Below are 23,029 nucleotides of genomic sequence, written 5' to 3'. Positions count from 1 at the left end.
CGGTGAAATACCACGACCATACAGAAGACGTGCAGTCTGATGAGTGTGCGTCCCGGAGGACTTATTTAGTCCTCTTTCCCTTCCCACCCTTTTTCTTATAAAGAAAGGATGAGAAGTGGAAGTGGACTTTCCGGATGAGAGGATGCATGGAAAGGGAAAAAGCGAGCCGGATAATTCCTGCGAAGATGTTGAAGCTACCACTGTTTAATGTTTTAATTATTTTTATTGCATAAAAAAGAAATCTTATATATATATTATTTTCGTGTCACAGTGTTAGTCACACCGAAACTGCTTGACAGATTTTTATTATATTTTAAATGCAAATTCTTGTATAATCTTTATATGCATAGATTAAAAAAACAATATTAATAGTCATAAATATAGTTATATTTAATTAAATAATCAAGCCTACTATATATTATATCCGTGAGATATAAAGAGGAAAGATTTGTATGTCTGTAATGCAAAGTAACTCAAAAACTACTAGACATATATCAAAAACTATTTTTGGAATTAGATAGCGGACAAAAGGTAGTGTTTGATAAATTAACATGTCAAACTGTCAAAGTGTTAAACTGTCAAACTGTCAAGATTAAAGAAATTACAAAAAATTGACAACTGATCGCTGCAAGCTGAAGTCCAGCGGGTGTAGAAAAACTGCATTCGCTCCGAAGCAATTACATTACGTACTTCAAAAATGTATAGAACTGTCAATATCTTTAGTAGTCACGTGATTGTCGCGCCTCAGATCATTATCAAGCCCTGCAGTTCTATATATTTATGAAGTTCATTATATATTCGCTTGTCTACATGGATGAATATATGACATCAATTGTCAACTTATTACAATCTTGACAGTTCCACTGTCAAAATTTATACATATCCAAGATAATTACTACTCCTGCCTGTACACTCTCCGCAAAGCGTGCTCATATACGAATGAGGTACAAGGATGACAGTTTCTGAATATCTGACATAAACTGTCACGCCGGTGACAAGTGATGTCACCTTGACTCCATCACCTATAGTGCGTACCCTGAAATACAAATTGTCAATTTTAAAAAACACGTCGATGCTCTCGCTCGAGAGGTACAACACTAGCACCCAACCAACACCCTACAACTGACTCTTATGTATGTAACGAATAAACTCAAAAACTACTTAAGCGATTTCAATATTCTTTTACTATTAAAAAGCTTATAATTAGATTCTTTTATTGCCACTGATCAGGGCAATAGTTCAAATAGTCATCTTCCCTTTTCCCCCCATCTTATCTTACTAATATTATAGTGAATGTTTAGATGGATGTTTGTTAGAAGGTATCTCCGGAACGGCTGCATGGATCTCGTTGAAATTTGGCATAGATGTAGAACATAGTATGGAAGAATACAAAGTCTATGTTAAAACAATTACCTAAAATTAGGTTCGTCTGTTGATATATTTACAGAACCACCTCGGACAGTGATGCTGTTCAATCCAGTGTATACTTTGACACCACCATTTTGGTCTCGAAGGATGGCAAAGCTGAAAGAAAAAGCAATTATGATACTATAGAATAAACATCATAGAGCGTCGGTGGCTCAGGGGTCAAGCACTTGACTTGCAATCTGCAGGTCATGGGTTCGAATCCGGACTAAACCAATGTGTTTTTCGATTTCCGATTTACATATGTACATTTATCCTATGTTCTTACGGCGAAGGAAAACATCGTGATGCTGCACATATCTGAGAAAAAAACATATGTGTGAAGTCAACCCGCACTTGGCCAGCGTGGTTGACTATAGCCTAATTACCCTTAACTTAGGGTTCGCTCCGAGACCCTCAGTGGGGACGTATAGTGAGCTGATGATGATGATGATGAGAATAAAAATACAAGAGACTACGCCACAGACTATCAGATCAAATGTAGAAATTAGATATTGCAAAGCAAGCAAAAAGTCGATTTAAGTCTTAATATTTTACTTAGCACAATTTTTTGTTTCTGTTCTATAATTTGGATAGTATTTTTCACATTTAAACTAAGAATCTTACTAATTCCTCTAAAATTATAATTGCAAATGTTTAGATGGATGTTTATTAGAAGGTATCTCCAGAACGACTGCATAGATCTCGCTGAACTTGTCATAGATGTAGACCATAGTCTGGTAGGAACACGTAGGCTACTAACTTTTTTTAAATCTAAATAAATAAATACCTAGAGAAATCCGAACAATCCGCCAAAGCTATGGCGTCAGTCTGAACTGGTAACAGCTGTTCTGTGGTGCCATAGAGAGTTTCAACCGTAGACTCTTGTAGACGACATTCACCTGGGAAAAGAAGAAATTTGAAAATTCCGACGAGACGCTTTAATAGCGTTTGGATTTATGGATAGATGTTTGCTAGAAGTTACCTCCAAAACGGCTGCATGGATCTTGATGTAATTTGTCATAGATGTAGAACATAGTCTGGGGAAGAAGACGTAAAAAAGTTTTTATGCTACGCGGACGGAATCTCAGGCAACAGCTAGTATTATAAATGCGAAAGTTTGGATCGACGTGTGTTTAAAGATATCTCTAGAACGGCAGTGTGGATCTTGATTAAATATGTCATAGATGTAGAACATAGTCTGGAAGAAGGCATAGGCTACTTACGGTACAATCCATACTTCGTCATGACCTGCATTGTAGTAAAGCTGTCAAGTAACCACTCCAAATTGTCAGATCTGAACTTAACCTCACTTCCAGTCTTACTCTTAACATGGATCATACCATTCTTCTCCTAGAATAGGCAAGATTTCATATATAATTCCAATGATAATTATTTGAAGTCACAGTGGACCACATTACATCCTTTAAAAACCACATGAATTCACCAAAATAGCAAACTGACGCAAATAAAAAGAGTACTCGTTGTACGCACAGAAATAGCATTTGCCCCTTCTTGTGTCACGCCCTCTACAAATCCACCTTCCCTCTTCTCCTTACCTCATCTCTTGCTCTTAAGAAAAGGATCGGAAGAGAAATAGGAATAGAATGTATCCTCCAATACGCACACTCATCAGAGTGTAGTAGAAATATGTCGTCACTTGAGTCGTGTGTCGTGTGGTGGTGGTATTGCAGCTGACGAGCCACACATATCATAAGGTGGCAAACGAGCGAGCCACCTGAAATCGCTAAAATAGCGATGTGACCGTTGCCCATAGACATACGCAATTGCATATGCGTTGCCTACCTTTAATCGACAAAGGAGACACACAGAAAGAAAATATTTTCCCTTTCCAAGCATTCTTTCATCCGGAAAGTCTACTTCCACTTCCCATCGTTTCCTTATAAAAAAAGTGTGGGAAGGGAAAGAGGACAAAATTAGGCCTCCGGGACGCACACTCATCAGACAGTAGTTGGAATTGCTTCCACTGGAGGCGTATCTTCTGAGTGGTCGTGGTATTTCACCGGGCGAGCCGGGACAATTCGTGCGAAGATATTAAAGTGAGCTCTACCACTGTTAAAACTCACAGTGCAACACACAATGTTGTTGTTGGCTTGTATTACTGTTATATAAGTATTCTATCTAATTGCATTGCGTCTAATTTTGCATTGAAATGGGTACTTAATAAACATTCTAGACTGTATTTATTTCTACTACATTCGAGTTATTTTTTTTTTATTTTAAACAGAAGAGAATGTTACCTTCATCTCAGCTTCAGCATTTACTGAATCCTTATTATAGCTGCCACTGAACAGATCCTTTGCAGTCTCTAAGACCCTTTTGGGTAACACGTGACGCACCAAATCAATACCTTGTTTCTGAAAATAATTACATCTTAATAATATTATATGTACGAATGTTTAGATGGATGTTTGTTTGAAAGTATCTCCAGAACGCATCAACAGATCACGATGAAATTTGGCATACAAATAGAACATAGTCTAGAAGAACACATAGGCTACTAATTAAGTTTTTTATCACCGTGCGGACGGAGTCGCGGGCGGCAGCTAATAATATTATAAATGCGAATGTTTAGATGGATGAATGTATGTTTGCTTGAAGGTATCTCCAGAACGGCTTCATGGATTTCGCTGTAATTTGGCATAGATGTAGAACATAGTCTGGAAGAATACTTAGGCTACTATTAAGCTTTTTTAATTCCGCGCGGCTGGATTCACGGGCGGCCGATAGTTTAATTATAAATATGAACTTACCCCTTCTATTTGAAAATCAACATGCCTCTCCAACACTCCAGATGTATTCCTTGGAGTACCCTTGTACCTTATCTTCAGTTTATTCTCTGCGTTTTCGTAACAAGTCCTGTATTCTTTGGAGAAATCCAATAACAATATTATCTGGCCTAAATATGACGATGGATAGGAATATAGGTCTTGATCTGCTGCTGTTTGAGTTGATACTTCTTGGAGATAGCATAGCTGAAAAAAATTGTACAGTAACATACTTAACTCTACGTTCCCATTGAGGGTCTTTGAGTCTACCCTAAGTGTGACTATGTCATAGTGAATGCTGGTCCAGTGCGTCACTTCACACATATCTTTGTCACGATAAGAACAGAAATGTACATATGTAAATCAAAAAAATACATTGGTAAGTAGGATTCGAGCTCAGGACCTGCACAATACAAGTGAAGTGTTTCGCCCCTGAACCACCGTTTCATTGAATTTTCATAATCTAATATTAACAGTGGTAGACGTCCATGACCACACAGAAGACAGACGTGAAATGGAAGCAGCACAGATATGTGCAGCATCACCATCTTTTCCTTCAATATTACATACATACACGCGAAATACATTATCCTCTTGAGGCAGTCATCTTATTAATATTATAAATGCGAATGTTTAGATGGATTTTTTAAGAAGGTATCTCCAGAACAGCTGCACAGATCTTGTTGAAATTTGGCATAGATGTAGAACATCTGGAAGAACACATAGGCTAGTAATTAAGAAGTTAGTCACGCTTAGAAGTTTCTCCAAGTGAAATATCTTCACGGCTGTCACCTAGAGGGGTAGACACTCACCCTGACATATCTGTCACTGATATTATGGAATGTATCAGGTAATTTCCCTCTGACTGCCACTTCAGCTGTCAGGTTGCCGTCCTGACTGCTAATACTAGTCTCTGAGTACACCTTAATTACAGGCTCCTCACGATTCTGGTTCAAACTGGAATAATATTAGTAAGTTAAGTTGTTTATATATCACAAGGTAGCAAATGAGCGACCAGTCATCTGAAATCTTTTAAATAGCAATCGATTCCCCATAGACATAGGCAATTACCTTGCCTACCAGAAAGATAATATTTTCCTTCCCATACATCCTTTCATCCGAAAAATCCACTTCCACTTCCCATCCTTTACTTATAAGAAAAGGGGTGGGAAGGGAAAGAGGACTAAAATTAGGCCTCCGATACCACACTCATCAGACTGTAGCTGGAATTGCTTCCACTTGACGCCTGTCTTCTGAGTGGTCGTGGTTTCTTCTACCCGCCTAAGAGATGTTTAAGTAGGCTCTAACAATATAATAAGTATTAAAAGAATTACTAATTAAGAAAAAGAATATCTTACATGTAAAAACTAATCGCAAAATTGAAATCCACGTCGATTTTATCTTCTTCAGACAAGAAGTTCCATCTGTTAACACCAAGTTCCAATGTCACCTTTCCTTCTCCGTAGTTTTTGAGACTGGAGACGAAGATGGTGGCACCACATGTGCCTGATGGTGGGAAATTGAGAAGGAGAATGCTCTCTAATGCGATATGAGAAGACTTGAGTGGAGTTAGTAGGCTGAAACAGAAATAACAGTCTTATTGGTTAGAGAGAATTATTGGTAAATCGTCAGTGGCTTAAGGGTTAAAGCAACTGACTTGCGGGCGACAGCTAGGATTAATATAAATTTTTCTCAAAGACCAAAAAGTACTTACTCGAAGACGTGCGTCATCAATTTGTCAGTGGTCTCTGCGCCGGACAGCGGTCGGCCATCACTGATTCCGTCTATATGCTCTCTCTGGAAGGAACACAGGTTTTAACTTCCTTATTCACTTCTATTCCTGACTGTTGTCCTTTAAAGTATATATCTTAATACTATAAACAATCTATCTATTGCCAATAAGTTAGTTTAATAAAAAGTTAACTTCATGTTTCAAAGAATTACGTGATAGTTTGAATTTTAATAACATCAATAATTAAACGTCAATTTCATAGGAAATACTGCAACCGTGAGTTGACTTGTAATCTGCAAATCCTGAGTTCGAATCTTGCCATGTACCAATGTGTCTTTTGATTTTCGATTTGCATATGTACGTATCCGACGTTCTTACGGTGAAGGAAAACATCGTGATGGTGCACATATCAGAGGAAGTCAAAGATATGTGTGAAGTGATGCACTGGACCAGCATTCACTATCACCTAGTCACATCACTTAGGGTAGACTCCGAGACCCTCAGTGGGGAACTATACTGCTGATGAATGTCTTTTCCAATCATGCTATGAAATACCCAGATTCCAGATTTACCTCGCAAGTATCTTTCCCGGTGATGACAATATTTTCAAAGCTACCATCGATGGTGACCATATTGACCATGACACGAGAATGGAGAGCAAGTCCAGCGCGCTGTGTGAACGGGAACAACAGAGTTAATCTGGAAGAAGAAATAGAATTAGACCAGTACCTTCCTCATATATAATCATCATCCTGCCTTTCCTTAATTGTGTCTGCACATCATTCTTCCATACATCTCTATCATTATATCTGAATTCACGTCCTTCTAACGCATAACTATCATAATATTCAGCCATAGTTTCTTCAGTCATTCTCTACCTTTGTCATCAACATTCAATCTTATTACTTCTTCTTTCTTCTTTGCTTCTCAATTTCTCCAGTCTTCCTGTACCTTTGAATCTGTCCTAGCTGGTATTAACCAAGTAGACTTACTCAATCTTCTTCACGTTCAAGGGATGGGAGACGTTGAACTTCATCGGCAGGAGTGCAACTATAGACTGTTGGATCCTGGTCGTGTGCTCCGAAAGAAGGATCGGTCCATCCGTGCATAGTGATGTTACAGCGGTACCTTGGTACCTGAAATTAAATCAATAAGTAAACACCCTTAGTTTTCATCATCATTCAGCTTACTAGAAGTACCCACCGAGAGGCTCGGAGCCTATCCTAAGTTATGGGTGACTAGGCCTTAGTCAACTACGTTGACCAAGTGCAGGTTGACTTCACACATATCTTTGAATTTCTTCTCAGATATGTGCAGCATCACGATGTTTTCCTTCACCGTAAGAAACCGTAAATCGGAAATCGAAAAACACGTTGGTACATGACGGGATTCGAACCCAGGACCTGCATATTGCAAGTCAAGTGCTTGACCCCTGAGCCACCGACGCTCTAGTTTTAATTAAATAAAATTGTTATTACAGTCTTTAGTAGCAATATTAATAAAGCGCAGTTTAGAAGACATAAATATATTTATTACGTGATTTGCAGGTCATTGTCCCAGGTGAGTCCTTGCGTCTCTGGGTGTGCAGTAAGATTGCCTCGTACTGATGAAAACCCTACAATTGTCCTCTGAAGCCTTACAGGGGTACCTGGAATATAACATATTGATGAATGGTCAGATCAAGTTAAGCTACGCGACTCGTAGTACTCTTCAACCACCGTATACGCCTCGCTCCAGAAAAAAATTACGCTAAGCAACAATTCATGCAATGTCCTAATACCTAAGAGGTCATATATTAAGGAACAAGCGGTAGGAACAATAAGATGAAGCCTTCAAAATTTGACGGCGCTCAGTAGTAGTTGAAGTAAAGACAATCGGGCTGACATGACCCACTGGGGCCCTCTGTACCACTACGGGGACGAGTCAAGTAAATGTATTTACTTACCCAACTCACTGGCTATGTTCCAATCCATTTGGAAAGGATAGTAGACTAACTGTTGATTGATATGGCTACCGAACTTTAGGAAATCATCGATGAATTTGAATACTGTAAGAAATAGGTACACATTATTATGTTAATATTAAAGACCTCTTTCTAAGGTATTCCGTAAAACCAGGTGAACATTTCTTTTAACATGTGAACCCTTAACTTTATTTATTCGCGTTGTCAACTCCGCCGTCTGCTGTGGACCTCAAGGGATCTCCCACGACCACTGAAGTTATCACTGTTCTAGATTAGAGATAATACTAGCTGTCGCCCGCGACTCCGTCCGCGATTAACATTAGGTAATAGTCATTTTTCAGAGCTACTGAATATGCTTATAAGATTTTATAAAAATCGGTCAAGCCGTTTCGGAGGAATATAGTAACTCGCATTGGATCACGATAATTTTATATAAGACTAGCTGTCGCCCGTGATTAAGACCGCGCGAAATTAAAAAGAAACTTATTAAGTCGCCTATCCTATAGTAGTATAATATATCCTGTTCGACATCTATGCCAAATTTCAGCTAGATCTGTTGAGCCATTCTGGTTTTTTTTTATAACAGAAGGAGGCAAACGAGCAGCGGGAACACCGAAGTGTTCAACGACGCCCATGGACATCAGCAATACCAGAGAAACCACAGATGCATTGCCGGCCTTTAATGGTGATACCATCAAACAAACATCCATCTAAATATTCGCATTTATAATATTAGTAAGACAATGAAGAATTACTTTTATCGTTGTACGTCTCCTCTAAATCCGATTGGTTGATATGCATCGCAAATACCGTTTTGTCTCCGATTTTCACAACTATATCTATATGAACCTGGAAAGAAGAAATACAAATAATGCAGCATGTATTGAGAATTTTTTTTATATCATAAGGTGACAAACGAGCGAGCGGCCACCTGAAATCGATGAAATAGCGAAGTGACCGTTGCCCATAGACATATGCAATTGCATATGCGTTGCCTACCTTTAATCCACGGAGGAGAGGATGCACAGAAATTAAATATTTTCCCTTTCCATGCATCCTCTCATCCGGAAAGTCCATTTCCCATCCTTTCCTTATAGGCAAAGGGTGGGAAGGGAAGAGAATAAATTCAAAGTTATGTGTGAAGTCAACCCGCCAACTTGACCAATGTGGTTGACTATGACCTAGTCACATAACTTAGGGTAGGCTCCGAGCCCCTCAGTGGGGACATACAGTGAGCTGATGATGACGAGACAGTATTAGAATCATTCGGTGCGAATGGCACGCTTCCGTTACCAAGTCAAGTTTCAGCGGTGGTAGACAAAGTGCAAATGAATCCTTAAAAAAAACTTCAAAAATGTATAGAACTGAAACACTTTCATTAATTGACGTTTGAAGTTCGTTATGAAATCGCTGTACAGCGAATGCACTTTGTCTAGACCCTCTGATCGATTAGTGAAGGAACATACACGTTGATATTTTAAGGCTAATGTTGCACCGACACACTAACACTTTGTCAGATTTTCCTCTTAGGCTTTGCTTAGACTTATCTCGGAATTTGAATTTATAATCGTTATTAACATACCGGCTCTGGAGTTCTTAATTTCCATGCACTTAACTTCTCCAACATAGAGATCAAAGTACCCTGGCTCATGTTTCTTGATTGCAGTAGTTTCTTTAACACCACCCAAGGAAGTCCTTCACCAACGAAATAAATCTGTAAAAAACATATATTATTAAATAAAAAAAAGCCTGTTTATAAGTTTGTCTATCTGCTGTAAATTAATATTGAGATTATTGTGTACAGGAGACCAAATGATTATGTTCTTCTTCTTGACCTTTCCTTTTAAGGAATGATGAGAAGACGTGGTATTATTGAGGTCAGGGAAATGTCCTCTTTCTTTACATCTTGTCACCTGTACTGTAAATGTATGTAAAGCATATGCTTCCTAGCTTAATATCATGTAACTTAGGTGTCTATGGATTGGCATTATACTGTTCTGGTGAAGCCAGGTGGACGCTTGCTGGTTTCTTCTATAATAAATTGGTACGGTCTTCTCCTTTCAGTATATCCTAATCTCATACATAAGTAGTTCCCTGTCAATAGACCATTTGATTTGACCCTCAAGAAGTTGTACTTACCGAAGGTTGGTACGGTCTTCTTCCCCCAGTAGACAATTTAATCCCACCCATAGCGGGCATAGGTCCGTCTGGTTCGCCTACGCTGAAGAAATGCACTGATGCTGTGTCTTCATCATCACCGACAGTGAAGACCAAGTTATTAGTAGACCAATAAGTAGTCCCCGGATTTGTGACTTGGCTACTGATAAATGGGACGTATAGAGACCTGTAAGAAGACGTTTTAAGTTACTTTTTTTATAAGATATAGCTGTCGCCTGCGACTCCATTCACGCGGAATTAAAAAAATAATAAGTAGCCTATGTGTTCTTTCACACTACATCTATGCCAAATTTCAACGAGATCCGATAAGCCGATCCGAAGATACCTTCAAACAAACATCCATCCGTTCACCTAAACATTCGCATCTTACTAATTTTAGAATTCCCGCAGAAATTTGGCTTAGATGTAGAACATATTCTGGAAGATCACATAGGCTCCTTATCATGTTTTTTTAAGTTTCGCGTGAACGGAGACGCGGGCAACAGCTAGTTTATAATATTAGTAAGAAGTAAGAAGGTGGGAAACGAGCAGTAGAACAGCAACACCAAAAACAGCAGATGTCGGCTTACAAGGAAGCGGTACGTTTTCTTTTTGAAGAAGACTTACTTTTAGTAGACCATCTGCTTTGTTATATTACTAGTACTCACGCAGCCTTATATCCATGGAAGAACTTATTCTTCTCCATGGTCTTCACAGTGGAGTACCAGAATCTCTTCAGTTGATCATTACTGCAATCCTTGATGTAATTGTGGATGAAGAGGAAATCACTGGCACTGATATCAGAGCTAAGAAGAGAATGTAACGCTGCTACTCTAAGCTGGATATGTTCTTTATCATTGGTGAGGATCGGTAGAGCTGTTTCTATAACCTAAAAGAAGATAAAATCAAAATCAAATCTTCTGATTAAGGGTTTCTAACTGCCTTGAAGCACTTGACTTGTCATCTATAGGTCCTGGGTTCGAATCCCGCCATGTACCAATGTGTTATTCGATTTTCGATTTACATATGTACAGGTATCCGACTTTCTTACGGTGAAAGAAAACATCGTGATGCTGCACATATCTGAGAAGAAATTCAAAGATATGTGTGAAGTCAATCCGCACTTGGCCAGCGTGGTTGACTGTGACCTAGTCACCCTTAACTTAGGGTAGGCTCCGAGCCTCTCAATGGAAGAGGTTGCTTTGAATATTACCATTTGACTAATGAGTCTGTGATGTCCACTTATATTTAATATTGCTGTCTCAACTTTAACAAGAGTACAACAAGGATGGCGATATATCTCAAAGTACCAACCATATATCCTTTAGCAGTTTCAGGACCACAAGCTAAAGAGGCCCAGAGTCTCTCGTGTCGGTTCCTGGTGATGTCACCATGAATTGTCCTGATGTAAGAGTCAGCCGTGTACCCTAGAGTACAGAGACCTTGCAGCCATACCATGCGGTCTAAGTATTGAGGACAATCTGGAACATTTTATGTCATAAGGTGTAAGACGAGCGAGTGGCCATCTGAAATCGCTGATATAGCGAAGTGACCGTTGCCCATAGACATACGCAATTGCATATACGTTGCCTACCTTTAATCGACGGAGGAGAGGATGCACAGAAAGAAAATTTTTTCCCTTTCCATGCATCCTCTCATCCGGGAAGTCCACTTCCACTTCTCAACCTTTCCTTATAAGAAAAAGGGTGGGAATGCAAAGAGGACTAAATAAGGCCTCCGGGACGCACACTCATCAGTCTGTACGCGGAAGAGCTTCCACTTGACGCCTGTCTTCTGTGTGGTTGTGGTATTTCAGCGGACGAGCCGGGACAATTCGTGCGAATATGTTAAACCGGATCTACCACTGTTAAAATATTTGTAGAGTCCGCTGGTGACGCTGGTGACCACACAGAAGATATGTGCCATGTCGTCCGCGTGAAATACTGTCTTTGGGTAGCATTTTAATTATTTAGGATACTTATATATCATTTTTATATTAAATAAGTTTCATGTTTTTATCTATAAAATGTCGATAGTTCCATACAAATTTTCGACCCACTTATCAACCCTTTACAACCCCTTTTTCACGTTAAAAAGTAGCCTATGTTCTTTTTCAGGCTCTAAACGATATGTTCATCAAACTTCATTTAAATCGGATCAGTATTTTTTGTTTGATTAATGGACAAACAGACAGGGTTACTTTCGCATTTATAATATAAAAAATAAAAAATTACCGCTATACATCCTGAAGAATTTTACAACGACATTATCAAAGTAATCATGTTTCACTAAAGACGCGTCCATTGTCTTTGACGCGAGAGTCGCAAATGATAGAATACCAGCATGTCGTATTGAAGGAGGAAAGTCAAGACCAAGTCTAGTGAATACTTCTAATTCTTCTAGAAGACTTTGACTGTAGTCCGCAACGTTGTATGGTAGCTTACGAAGTAAAGAAAGAAGAGAAGAATCTTCTATCTTCTCCTGAAATTGTAGAATTAAATCTTTTGTAAGCATTGTTTAATTCTTGTGTCTAAAGATAATAAAAGGGATGGCAGTTGTTATATAGTTTTTACATTGAGAAAGAAATTCGTTGTTTTAAAACGTATGATGTTTTACAGTGTCACAATAAGATAAGCGTTAGTGATGACTTTAAAATAGCTGTCGCCACCGACTCCGTCCGCGTGTAATTGAAAAATAAATTAGTAGCCTATGTGTTCTTCCAGGCTATGTTCTGCATCTATGCCAAATTTCATCAAGATCCATGCAGGCGTTCTGGAGATATCTTCTTGCAAACATCCATCCATCCAAATATTCGCATTTATAAGCTTAATAAGATATAATTGTAATTCCTTCTTACCTTTTGTTCTATCACTAAATATCTGATGAAACGAGCGCACGCATCACTTCTAGAGTGAGGCAGAACTTCCAAGAAGATGTTCCTCGCCGTCTCCAGATCATAGCTGGTACCAAGGACTAGTTCATCGAATAGACGTTTGAATGAATCGTATGTTAAACGAGACATTGTGCTGAAAAGTTGTAAATTAATATAAGATACGATAACATAAAAATTAATATTATTTTGGGGTACACTAGATATGCAATAACCCTTAATTTTTTATTAGCTGTCGCCCACGACTGCGTCTAACCTAATTCTTAGTCTATGTGTTCTTCCAGACTATGTTCTATATGTATGACAAATTTCATCAAGTTCCATGCAGCCGTTCTGGAGATACCATCAAACAAACATCCATCTTAACTTTTTGGCTCCTTAATCTATAATATTTAAGTTAATACTTAGTTATAACTACATAATGATTTGGTAAGGTCATTGTTGGCGGTTCAGGGGTAAAGCATTTGACTTGTAATCTGCAGCTCCTGGGTTCGAATCCCGCCATACCAATGTGTTACATATGTACATTTATCTTATATTGTTAGTGTGAAGGAAAACATGTTGATGCTGCACATATCTGTGAAAGTCAAAGATATGTGAAGTGACGCACTGGACCAGCATTCGCTATCACATAGTCACATCACTTAGGGTAGGTTAGACTCTCAGTGGGGATGTACAGTGAGCTGATTGAATGTTTACTAACTTTAGTAGATCCACAAAATCCATCGTATGAATCAAGCCTTCGTTCTTCACTATATTGTCAGCGTCGATACCTTTCTTAGCTATCTTCAAAAGTATCTGTAAAAAAAAATAATCTTAAAATGAGAATAATGAAAAATGCGACATTAAGCGAGAATCGGTTAACAAAGCAAAAATAAAATTAAAGTCGTGGTTGCTGAAACTAACGTACAAGGACACAGAAGACATTCTTAAAATAATACGTTAAGTTTATCACTAATGTTTAGCACGTGTAACTTTGATTTAGCTTCTTTTCTAAAACAAATGGCACTTGATTATGTGTTTTACTTACTTTGTTGCCGTCTAACGAACCCCTGATAAATCTTAAGAGCAGGATCCTCGCGACACAGGCTGCGCCTAGTGCGAGGATACTGGTAAACACTTGTAAAACCCACCGTTTTTGTATCCATTAAATTGCTTAGCTTAACTTTTTAATGTAAACTTATATTCTTGGATTTTAATAAATTATTTTTTCATTTTTCATATATAAAATTATCGTGTCACAATTTTCGTTCCCATACTCTTACGAAACGGCTTGACCGATTCTCATGAAATTTTGTGAGCATATTGAGTAGGTCTGAGAATCGGTCAACATCTAGTTACTTGTATGTATTTAGTACTTCGTTTGTAAGCAAAAATTATGTTAAATTTAACAATAGGAAATTAATCACAGACCAAACGCAGAGCCCAAGATCGAGCGAACTGGCGGCGTACTGTGTACGCCCTCTGCTCCTCTACGGGGACATAGGACTTTAAATCAAGTCATGTAAGTCAAATAAATCACAAGTAAATGAAAACATGTAGTACCATATGATTCTACGAGACGCCTACGAGTGTGCGTTCATTTTTTTTAAACACTAAGGATTGCCCGTGACTTCGACATGGAAAAATTAGCCTATAATATGCCCGAACTCATCAGCTATCTTTAAGTAAAAGTCCCAACAAAATCGGTGCAGTCGTTTCGGAGATAATCCGGAAGAAACGCGGCTTACAGACAGACATATAATAATTTAAAAAATTGATTCCTCGATATATGTAGTGTTATGATTTTTTAATCGACATTAGCTGCCGCCCGCGACTCCGTCCGCGTGAGATGAAAAAAAACTTAATTAGTTCCCGGTAATTATTCGAAAATTTCTCATCTTTTAAACCTTCCCTATACCTCCACGAACATTTCAAGAACAAGATAAGATAAATCCGTTCAGCCGTTCTCGAGTTTTAGCGAGACTAACGAACAGGAATTGATTTTTATATATATAGATTACGTACAGACACTCCAATTTTAGTATTTCTATTACTTTAAAGTTACTTACTTCATATGTATTATTCTTCAGGTCTTCTTGTGTTACAGTTTTGATGAAGTTCGAAGGATTCCTGTAATCTCCAGCGTCGTACTGAACATCTCTCCTGATCAGTTCCAACTTCTCCATACTTTCAACAGGAACATCTGTGTCGTAGTAAAGGGATAATCTAGAAACAAGGAAAATCTTATTTAATATTGCTGACCTATAATAATCAAAGTTCTATAAGTCCAGGAATGCAAGGGTGAGGAATTGGCGCCAGATCTTAAGAACCCTGGGGGCTCAGGATTAGATGAGATAGGTCTTACGGTTTGGGCTAGATTGACTCATACCTCGAAGCCTAAACACAAATTGTACAGTCAGCTATATTAATATGTATACAAAGTTTCATTGTATTTCCTTTTGTCTTTATGGATCGGATTATGAGTACATATTCTTGGCGTATGCGTAAGTTTTTAACCAAAGTGGTATACAAATTTCTAAAGTTTTATATACATATTATGAAAGAAAGAAAGAAATTTATTTATTCATTTTTTAGACATCATTAATTAGAATGCTTTGGCGTGAATGACGCGCTTACGTTACAAAGTCAAGTGTCAGAATGATTAGTGAGGGGACACGTTGACATTTTAGTAAGGCTAGTGTTGCGCCAGTACACCGGTACAGTGTCGTGTTTTCTTCCTAATAATTTAGAAGAAAAGATGTTCATTTAACATGTGCTGCAGTAGACCATAGCGCAGATTTTAAATGAACTAAAAAAAACAATAAAGAACATAAAAAGAAAAACTTAAAATAAACATTTAGTCACGGGCGAGATATAAACAAAAAATATTAATGCAGCTGACTGTACAACACATATCGTCCCTTTCTATCTCAAGAAGTGAGATGAGATAACAATTACAACGTTACAGCAATGGAAACAAAGATATATACTTACTCGGAAGCGACATATAGAATATGATCGTGTATCTTGTATTGAAACATCCCTGTCATGTCCATATTGTTTAGACCTCTGTTCTCATCTAGTATATAAACACGTTCTGACGTCGACACCATCTCTGGCTGTTATAAAAAAACAAATAAAATTGATCAGAACTTTAAACCGTCATATAAGACGCTACAGCTGTAGACGAACCTGGGCTTCACACATATCTTTCATTCACAGATATGTGCAGCATCACCATGTTTTACTTTACACTAAGAACATAGGATAAATGAACATATTTACACGACGTGATTCGAACTCATGAGCTGCAGATAACAAGCCAAGTGCTTAACCCCTGAGCCGCCAACAATGACCTTACCAAATCATTATGTAGTTATAACTAGTTATTAGCGCGCTCGACGTCTCTAGCCATGTTACCTTTGGCTTACGTATGTATATCTACGTCCATCTGAATTATCCAACCGGCGTTAAAAGAACAACTCTATATTCTTAAATAACCAATAATTCTATAAATTGATAGGGGATTGTTTGGCAATAACAGCTTTTGTTCCTTAAACTCGCCTGTTGATGTTACATGACAGTTAATTCTATCTATAAGTTCCAAACAAACACTATACAAACCACTACCATAAACGCCAAAATGACAATCAAATAGGCACAAAACACTACGTCTTATAGCCAGTCCACATCTAGAGTTCTGTGGCTATTACCAAATTTTTTTTTGGTTGCTATAGTTTTCACCTTAAATATCGTTTGCGTTCAGCCAGTTAGCAAGTTTAATATAAAAAAAAATTATGCTCCAATTGAGTTAATAAAAAAGTTAACCAAAATTAATCAATAAATTACTAATTTAATTAATTAATTAATCAATTGATTAATACTTTAATTATTTAACTTATATAAAACTCACAACATTCCGTTCCTCATAATCCTGAGTCCAGGGCACGGAACTCCAGCTATGCTCAGTCCTCGCCGAGGAGACCTTCACGCTGCAGTATTTCTTTATGCTGTCCCCTACCACAGTGTACACCATCAAACAGCTTTCGTATAAGCAGGGCTGGTAAAGAAAATTACGTTTAACAGTGGTAGAGTCCACGAATGTCTCGCCTAAGAAAAGACATCCGACAACTGACAATTATATCCATTTCATCCCTTTTTTTTCAGAGGGGAATGCTTTATGCATACTCCGCGCCCCGGGGGGGACGCGGTTGTTATGTGGGATTCTCCTCCATAGCGGAGGCATACCCACTAAACCCCTCTGTTCCTCCAACGCATCGGGACGGGACCACGGGCACGCTTTCGCTCTCGTCCGCGGCCCCGTCTGCATCCATTTCATCCCTCATTGTCGTGTATTCCGAGGAAATAGTCAAGATCAATAGAAGGGTCGATTAGTGGAAGAGACATCAAAAAGAGAAATATGATTTTTTCTGCCCCTCTCCTTTTTTCCATAAAAGCTGTCGCACGCGACTTCGTCCGCGCGGGATTTAAAAAAACTTAATTAGTAGTCCATGTGTTCTTCCAGACTATGTTCTATACCTTTGTCCAATTTCATTGCTATCCAGCCGTTCTGGACCTTCAAACAAACATCCATTCACCCAAATATTCGCATTTATAATATTAGTAAGATTAGCTCCGTTCTACTTCATTTCAGAAATCTTTTTGCAGATCTCTTTAGGCTTATAAATTAAATAGCCCGGATTAAAAAGCGGGAAAGGTCCGATGGAACTTAGTAATATAGAAATAACTTTACCAACGATATAAGTGTATGGTTGCCAGGTCGCCAAATCAACCTGGACAAACCAGCCAGTCTGGCCGGACATTTATGTAGAAAGGCCGGACACCCTACATGCGACTGTCAGTCAACACTCATGTCTGCACTCGGCCACTCTCATTTACGAAATATAAAAAGCCGGGCAACACAGACACTGTTTATTTTGGCCGGACACGCAATCGAAAGCCTACATATGTCCGCCTTTACGACTGGCAACGCTACATAATTGTGTATTTCACCTAATTAATTTTAATTAGTCGATTAATTAGTAAATTAGTAACTTACCTCATAATTTCCATATGTGCCGGATTCCTTTTTCATTTGGAAGTTAATGGCAAGAGCTCTCTTCATATTGGTCGCCCACACCGGCTCCGAGCCCACATAGATGGCGCTGATCAAGCCATTTGTCTGTAAATACGAGTATTATGAAAGTAAACGGTCACTAGATGTCGCTGTCCTTAAAAAATATTTATTACTAGCTATCGCCCGCGAATCTATTCGCGTGGAAGGAAAAAAAACTTAATTAATAGCCTATGTGTTCATCCAAACTATGTTCTACATCTATGACAAATTTCAACAAGATCCATGCAGCCGTTCTGGAGATAATTTCAAATAAACATCGATCAAAACATTCGCATTTATAATATTAGTAATATAATGCGCCAATAGATGTCATTGAATTTTTCGTTTAACCATAGTAAAGAAACAAAGTCAAAATATTAAAAATTAATTACTAATTATTTATTACATAAATTTTATCGTATGTTGTTTGTGTGAAGGAAAACATGTTGATGCTGCACATATCTGTGAATGTAAAAGATATGTGTGAAGTGATGCACTGGACCAGCATTCACTATCACCTAGTTAACTTAGGGTAACGAGACCCTCAGTGGACGAAAGAACTGACAAGCTCACCTGATAATCTGCTTCCCATGTCTTCTTTAGAAAACTGGCTGCTTCCTCTGACTGGTAGGAAGTCTGTAAAGATATAATTTACTATCACCCGCGACTCCGTCCGTGTAGTATTTAAGAGAAACCATAATTAGTAGCCTATGTGTTCCTCCAGATTATGTTCTACATATATGACAAATTTCAGCGAGATCTATACAGCCGTTGTGGAGATATCTTCAAACAAACATCCCTCCATTCATCTATATAAACATTCGCATTTATAATATTAGTAATATGTATTCTGAACTTTGATAACACATTGGTTTTTGTTTGAGAATCGGACTCAGACCTGTAGATTACAATCCTAAGCTTAACCAATGCACCACCAGCTCCACTTACCTTCAGATCTTCCAATTTGAACCTTGCCTTCGTATAATTATCATAAACGGTGACCAGCAATCTACCTTCCAATGTCCAGAAGGAATTCCCTTCTCTGGGCGCGAGGATACCTGATGATGAGTTGGTCTTCAAAGTGAAGCAGTACTGGCGATTCAACTGCGGGAATAAAGCTTGAAGACCACCAGCTGATGCGGCAGTTAGCCCTGCAATGAGGAAATCGAAGATCAATTAATAAAGGTACGCATCCATTTTGATTTTTAGATTTTAGTTTGCGTTATATGATTTTACATAGGGCTGCGTCCATCCGCGCCGCCCTTACTAACTTAAGGTAGGCTCTGAGACCCTCAGACATTTATTTTATTAACGAGCGATCGGCCACCTGAAATCGCTGAAATAACGAAGTGACCGTTGCCCATAGACATACGCAATTGTATATGCGTTGCCTACCTTTAATCGACGGAGGAGAGGATGCACAGAAAGAAAACATTTTCCCTTCCCATGCATCTCAGAAAGTCCACTTCCACTTCCCATCCTTTCCTTATAATAAAAAGGGTGGGAAGGGAAAAAGGATTAAATTAGTCCTCCGGTACGCACACTTATGTACGCGGAATAGCTTCCACTTGAGGCGTGTCTTCTGTGTGGTCGTGGTATTTCACCGCTCGAGCCGGGACAATTCCTGCGATGATGTTAAAGCGGGCTCCACCACTGTTAAAAGTGAGAAGATTTTTTTGTTAATATTAACGATATTAAAAATTCTTACAACTTACCAAGAGCCAATATTAAATATCGGAAGATCATGACGATATCTGAAACATAAAATAATAATTAAATGATAAAAATACCCATATACAAAAACTTACATACATGCAAACCACCCTTGTGTTTTTTTATATTATTTATAAGATGGCAAACGAGCGAGCGGCCTCCTGAAATCGCTGAAATAGCGAAGTGACCTTTGCCCATAGACATACGCAATTGCATATGCATTGCTTACCTTTAATCGACGGAGGAGAGGATGCACAGAGAGAAAATATTTTCCCTTTCCATGCATCCTCTCATCGGGAAAGTCCACTTTCACTTCTCATCGTTTCCTTATAAGAAAAACGATGGGGAGAGAAAGAGGACTAAATAAGGCCTCCGGGACGCACACTCATCAGACGAAATGCGGAATAGCTTCCACTTGACGCCTGTCTTCTGTGTGGTCGTGGTATTTCACTGAGCGAGCCGGGACAATTCGTGCGAAGATGTTAAAGCGGGCTCTACCACTGTTGTGTCAATCTAGTAAACATTTTTATATACCTAAAATCTTCCAATTAAAAAAGTGAGTTCACGTATTAAAAATAAATCATCTAAAAGAAAACACAATCGTCTCGTATCATTCAAATATTTAAAAACAATTTATTAAGATAGTGATATAAGGTGTAACATATACGAACTGCACGAAGCAATCTACGTCAGCTATGGTCCGTGTATGGCAAACGAAAACCCTTCAATTTTTATAAATACATAAACTTTGGAGTTACACAAGACGAGAATGGTAATGAATTTGACAAAGTATAAGATATCATCAGCTCACTATACGTCCCCACTGAGGGGCTCGGAGCCTGTCCTAAGTTATGTGACTAGGTCATAGTCAATGCTGACCAAGTGCGGGTTGACTTCACACATATTTTTGAATTTCTTCTCAGATATGTGCAGCATCACGATGTTTTCCTTCACCGTAAGAACGTCGGATAAATGTACATATGTAAATCGGACATCGAAAAACATATTGGTACATGGCGGGATTCGAACCCAGGACCTGCAGATTGCAAGTCAAGTGCTTGACACCTGAGCCACCGACGCTCGATATAAAGGGATAGTATCTCTTAAAAAAACCTAATTAGTAGCGTATGTGTTCTTCCATACTATGTTCTACATCTATGACAAATTTCATCGAGATCTATGTCGCCGTTGTGGAAATAACTTCTAACAAACATCCATCCATACATCTAAACTTATACATTTATATTACACTAACTGTCGCCCGCGACTCTGTCCGCGCATAATAAAAAACAAACTTAATAAATAGCCTATCCGTTCTTCCAGATTATGTTCTACATCTATGACAAATTTCATCGAGATCCATGCAGCCGTTCTGGAGATACCTTCAAACAAAAATCCATCTAAACATTCGCATTTAATATCAGTAAGATTGGAAGGCCACCGAGCTCTTAGGTCTTCTGGACGATGGAGTGACTGGGCTCAAGGGACGCGGAAAGCCGAACCTCGGCTTGATCGTTCAATATTTTTGTTCTACGTACTAAGGAAGGTTACAGGATGTTTTTTTAATGAATTATTTATAATATTTACTTACCATTTGTATGTTAGGTTGTAAACTATCTCTTACTGCGACCATTCACTGTGTTATCTCATCACAAATGAAATTAACTATTCGATGTTTTGTTTGTTGGGACAGTAGTGAAGTGTTGTAACTCTAAAAAAAACCGAAAAAAAAAATTGTTGCAAAAAAATATATATTTCAAATTAAAGTAAGATGCTTAAAAATATGTTAATAAACAAAGAATCAAATCATATTACCTTACTAATATTATAAAAGCGAAAGTTTAAATTTATCTTTATATAAAAAATTTCACAGATGTAGAACATAGTCAAGGAGAACCCATAGGCTACATCAAGTTTTATTTTGATTTCCGGACGGAGTCACGGGCGACAGCTAGTTACTTAAGATTATTAATATGTGAATTAAATCAATTGATGTTCAAAAGAAGTGAATATATACATAAACCTATTACTGAATTACTTAACTCTATATTAATTATTAAGTGACTAATTAAATTATACGAAAACTAAACCAAATCAAATAATATAAAAAATCGACCCCAAATCGCTGCGGTCGGTAGGGTACCCAAGAGGTTGGCGACATTTCCCCGTTGGATGGCCAGGCTCAACCTTTGCCCGAAATGCGCGCCAGCCCTTGGATCCCCTGAGGTGTCGATGAGGCGTGCGGAATCTCCTTAAACAGGCGACGGGCTTCCGCACCCCAAGGCCCCAAGGTCTCCACAAGAAGTGAATAGAAAATTTATGATTTTTTTTTCAAACTAAGAAAACATTAATTGCGTATTGATTAAGATATAATAACCTACCAGAAGAGAATTTAAACACTCGAATAACACTTTTATAAGCAAAAAAGACGGTACTTCCAAACTTTGTACTTGTTTTGCTATACAAAAATATTTTTTTTTCATATATTAAGCAAAAAAAAAAATTTTAATATTTTTCAAGTTACAACACTTTTCATCTCATTCGCCTTATCAACTTGCGTTGATATCATTTGCCTTTTGACCTCTTGAATTAAAGATTCATTAACAACTGACCAGTTAAAATGAGCTCTGACAAACGAACAACATCCCCTCTATCTCTATATTATGTACCAACAAAGGGGGTGAGCAGTTCAACGTAAATTGGACATCTTAATATGACTTCGCTTAGTTTGCATGCGAATGCCATTTTCGTGGAATCGTAAAGAAAAATTTGCAACATAACAAAAAACAATGTTTATTGCACTCAGAGTCTTTAAATGGTTAATTAAAGAGTTAGTAGGTTTGTAAATATAACTACGGGTCTAAATTAGTAACCAATTGATGTGAGATTTTAGTAATAACGTGTAATTAGATTAAAATCGTTTGAACAAATAAAAATGAATTACCTTTTAACAAATAGTTACGTCGTTAGTGAAATAGTAATATTTCTTTGCAAATATATATTAGATTTAATTGTTCTATTAATTTTAACATTTAAATATTCATATTAACAAACAGAACACTTATTAGATTGTCCGCCATTTTGAATAGCAATGGATCAAGAAAGTTGACACAATATTTCGAAATACCCATTAATTTTCTATTATTTTTCAACATATTATCACAGATTATGTTAAAAATGATATAAAAATAAAATATCTTTAAAATTACATATTTAATTTTCTTACAAACATTGAAACGATGATAGAAAAAGTTATTTAAAAATTAGTAGTATTTAGCATTTG

The 23,029-nt window shown here is 37.8% G+C and overlaps 1 protein-coding gene across 1 annotated transcript; it reads right to left on the bottom strand.

Moving 5' to 3' along the window:
- Positions 1 to 432: 432 nt before the first annotated feature.
- On the bottom strand, positions 433 to 21,444 carry cv-d (vitellogenin-like lipoprotein). The gene is made up of 29 exons (XM_013309681.1): positions 21,338 to 21,444; positions 19,749 to 19,787; positions 18,982 to 19,184; positions 18,607 to 18,669; positions 17,977 to 18,099; positions 16,831 to 16,977; positions 15,912 to 16,036; positions 14,987 to 15,143; positions 13,639 to 13,733; positions 12,903 to 13,071; positions 12,280 to 12,526; positions 11,360 to 11,526; positions 10,714 to 10,934; positions 10,028 to 10,232; positions 9,471 to 9,602; positions 8,644 to 8,737; positions 7,871 to 7,972; positions 7,462 to 7,573; positions 6,918 to 7,061; positions 6,498 to 6,624; positions 5,908 to 5,990; positions 5,552 to 5,770; positions 5,006 to 5,150; positions 4,179 to 4,400; positions 3,666 to 3,782; positions 2,631 to 2,757; positions 2,195 to 2,306; positions 1,414 to 1,524; positions 433 to 1,036 (listed from the first exon to the last, which is right to left on the bottom strand). Exons 2-29 carry the CDS (start codon positions 19,777 to 19,779, stop codon positions 874 to 876), a joined length of 3,963 nt encoding a protein of 1,320 aa, XP_013165135.1. The 5' UTR covers positions 19,780 to 19,787; positions 21,338 to 21,444; the 3' UTR covers positions 433 to 873.
- Between the last annotated feature and the right edge of the window lie 1,585 nt (positions 21,445 to 23,029).

This window comes from Papilio xuthus, unplaced genomic scaffold (assembly GCF_000836235.2).
Source record: "Papilio xuthus unplaced genomic scaffold, Pxut_1.1 DF829660.1, whole genome shotgun sequence".
Classification (NCBI taxonomy): Eukaryota; Metazoa; Arthropoda; class Insecta; order Lepidoptera; family Papilionidae; genus Papilio; species Papilio xuthus.
The sequence above is the reverse complement of the archived record's forward strand: the minus strand, read 5'-3'. Positions and strand labels throughout refer to the sequence as shown.

Bases quoted from the DNA above. Each gene is read 5' to 3' on its own strand.
- cv-d (XM_013309681.1), bottom strand. From the start codon at position 19,779: ATGATCTTCCGATATTTAATATTGGCTCTTG. The intron at 19,185-19,748 runs GTAAGTTGTAAG...TCCTCATTGCAG, and splicing joins ATATTTAATATTGGCTCTTG to GGCTAACTGCCGCATCAGCT. The intron at 18,670-18,981 runs GTAAGTGGAGCT...ATATCTTTACAG, and splicing joins TCAAATTGGAAGATCTGAAG to ACTTCCTACCAGTCAGAGGA.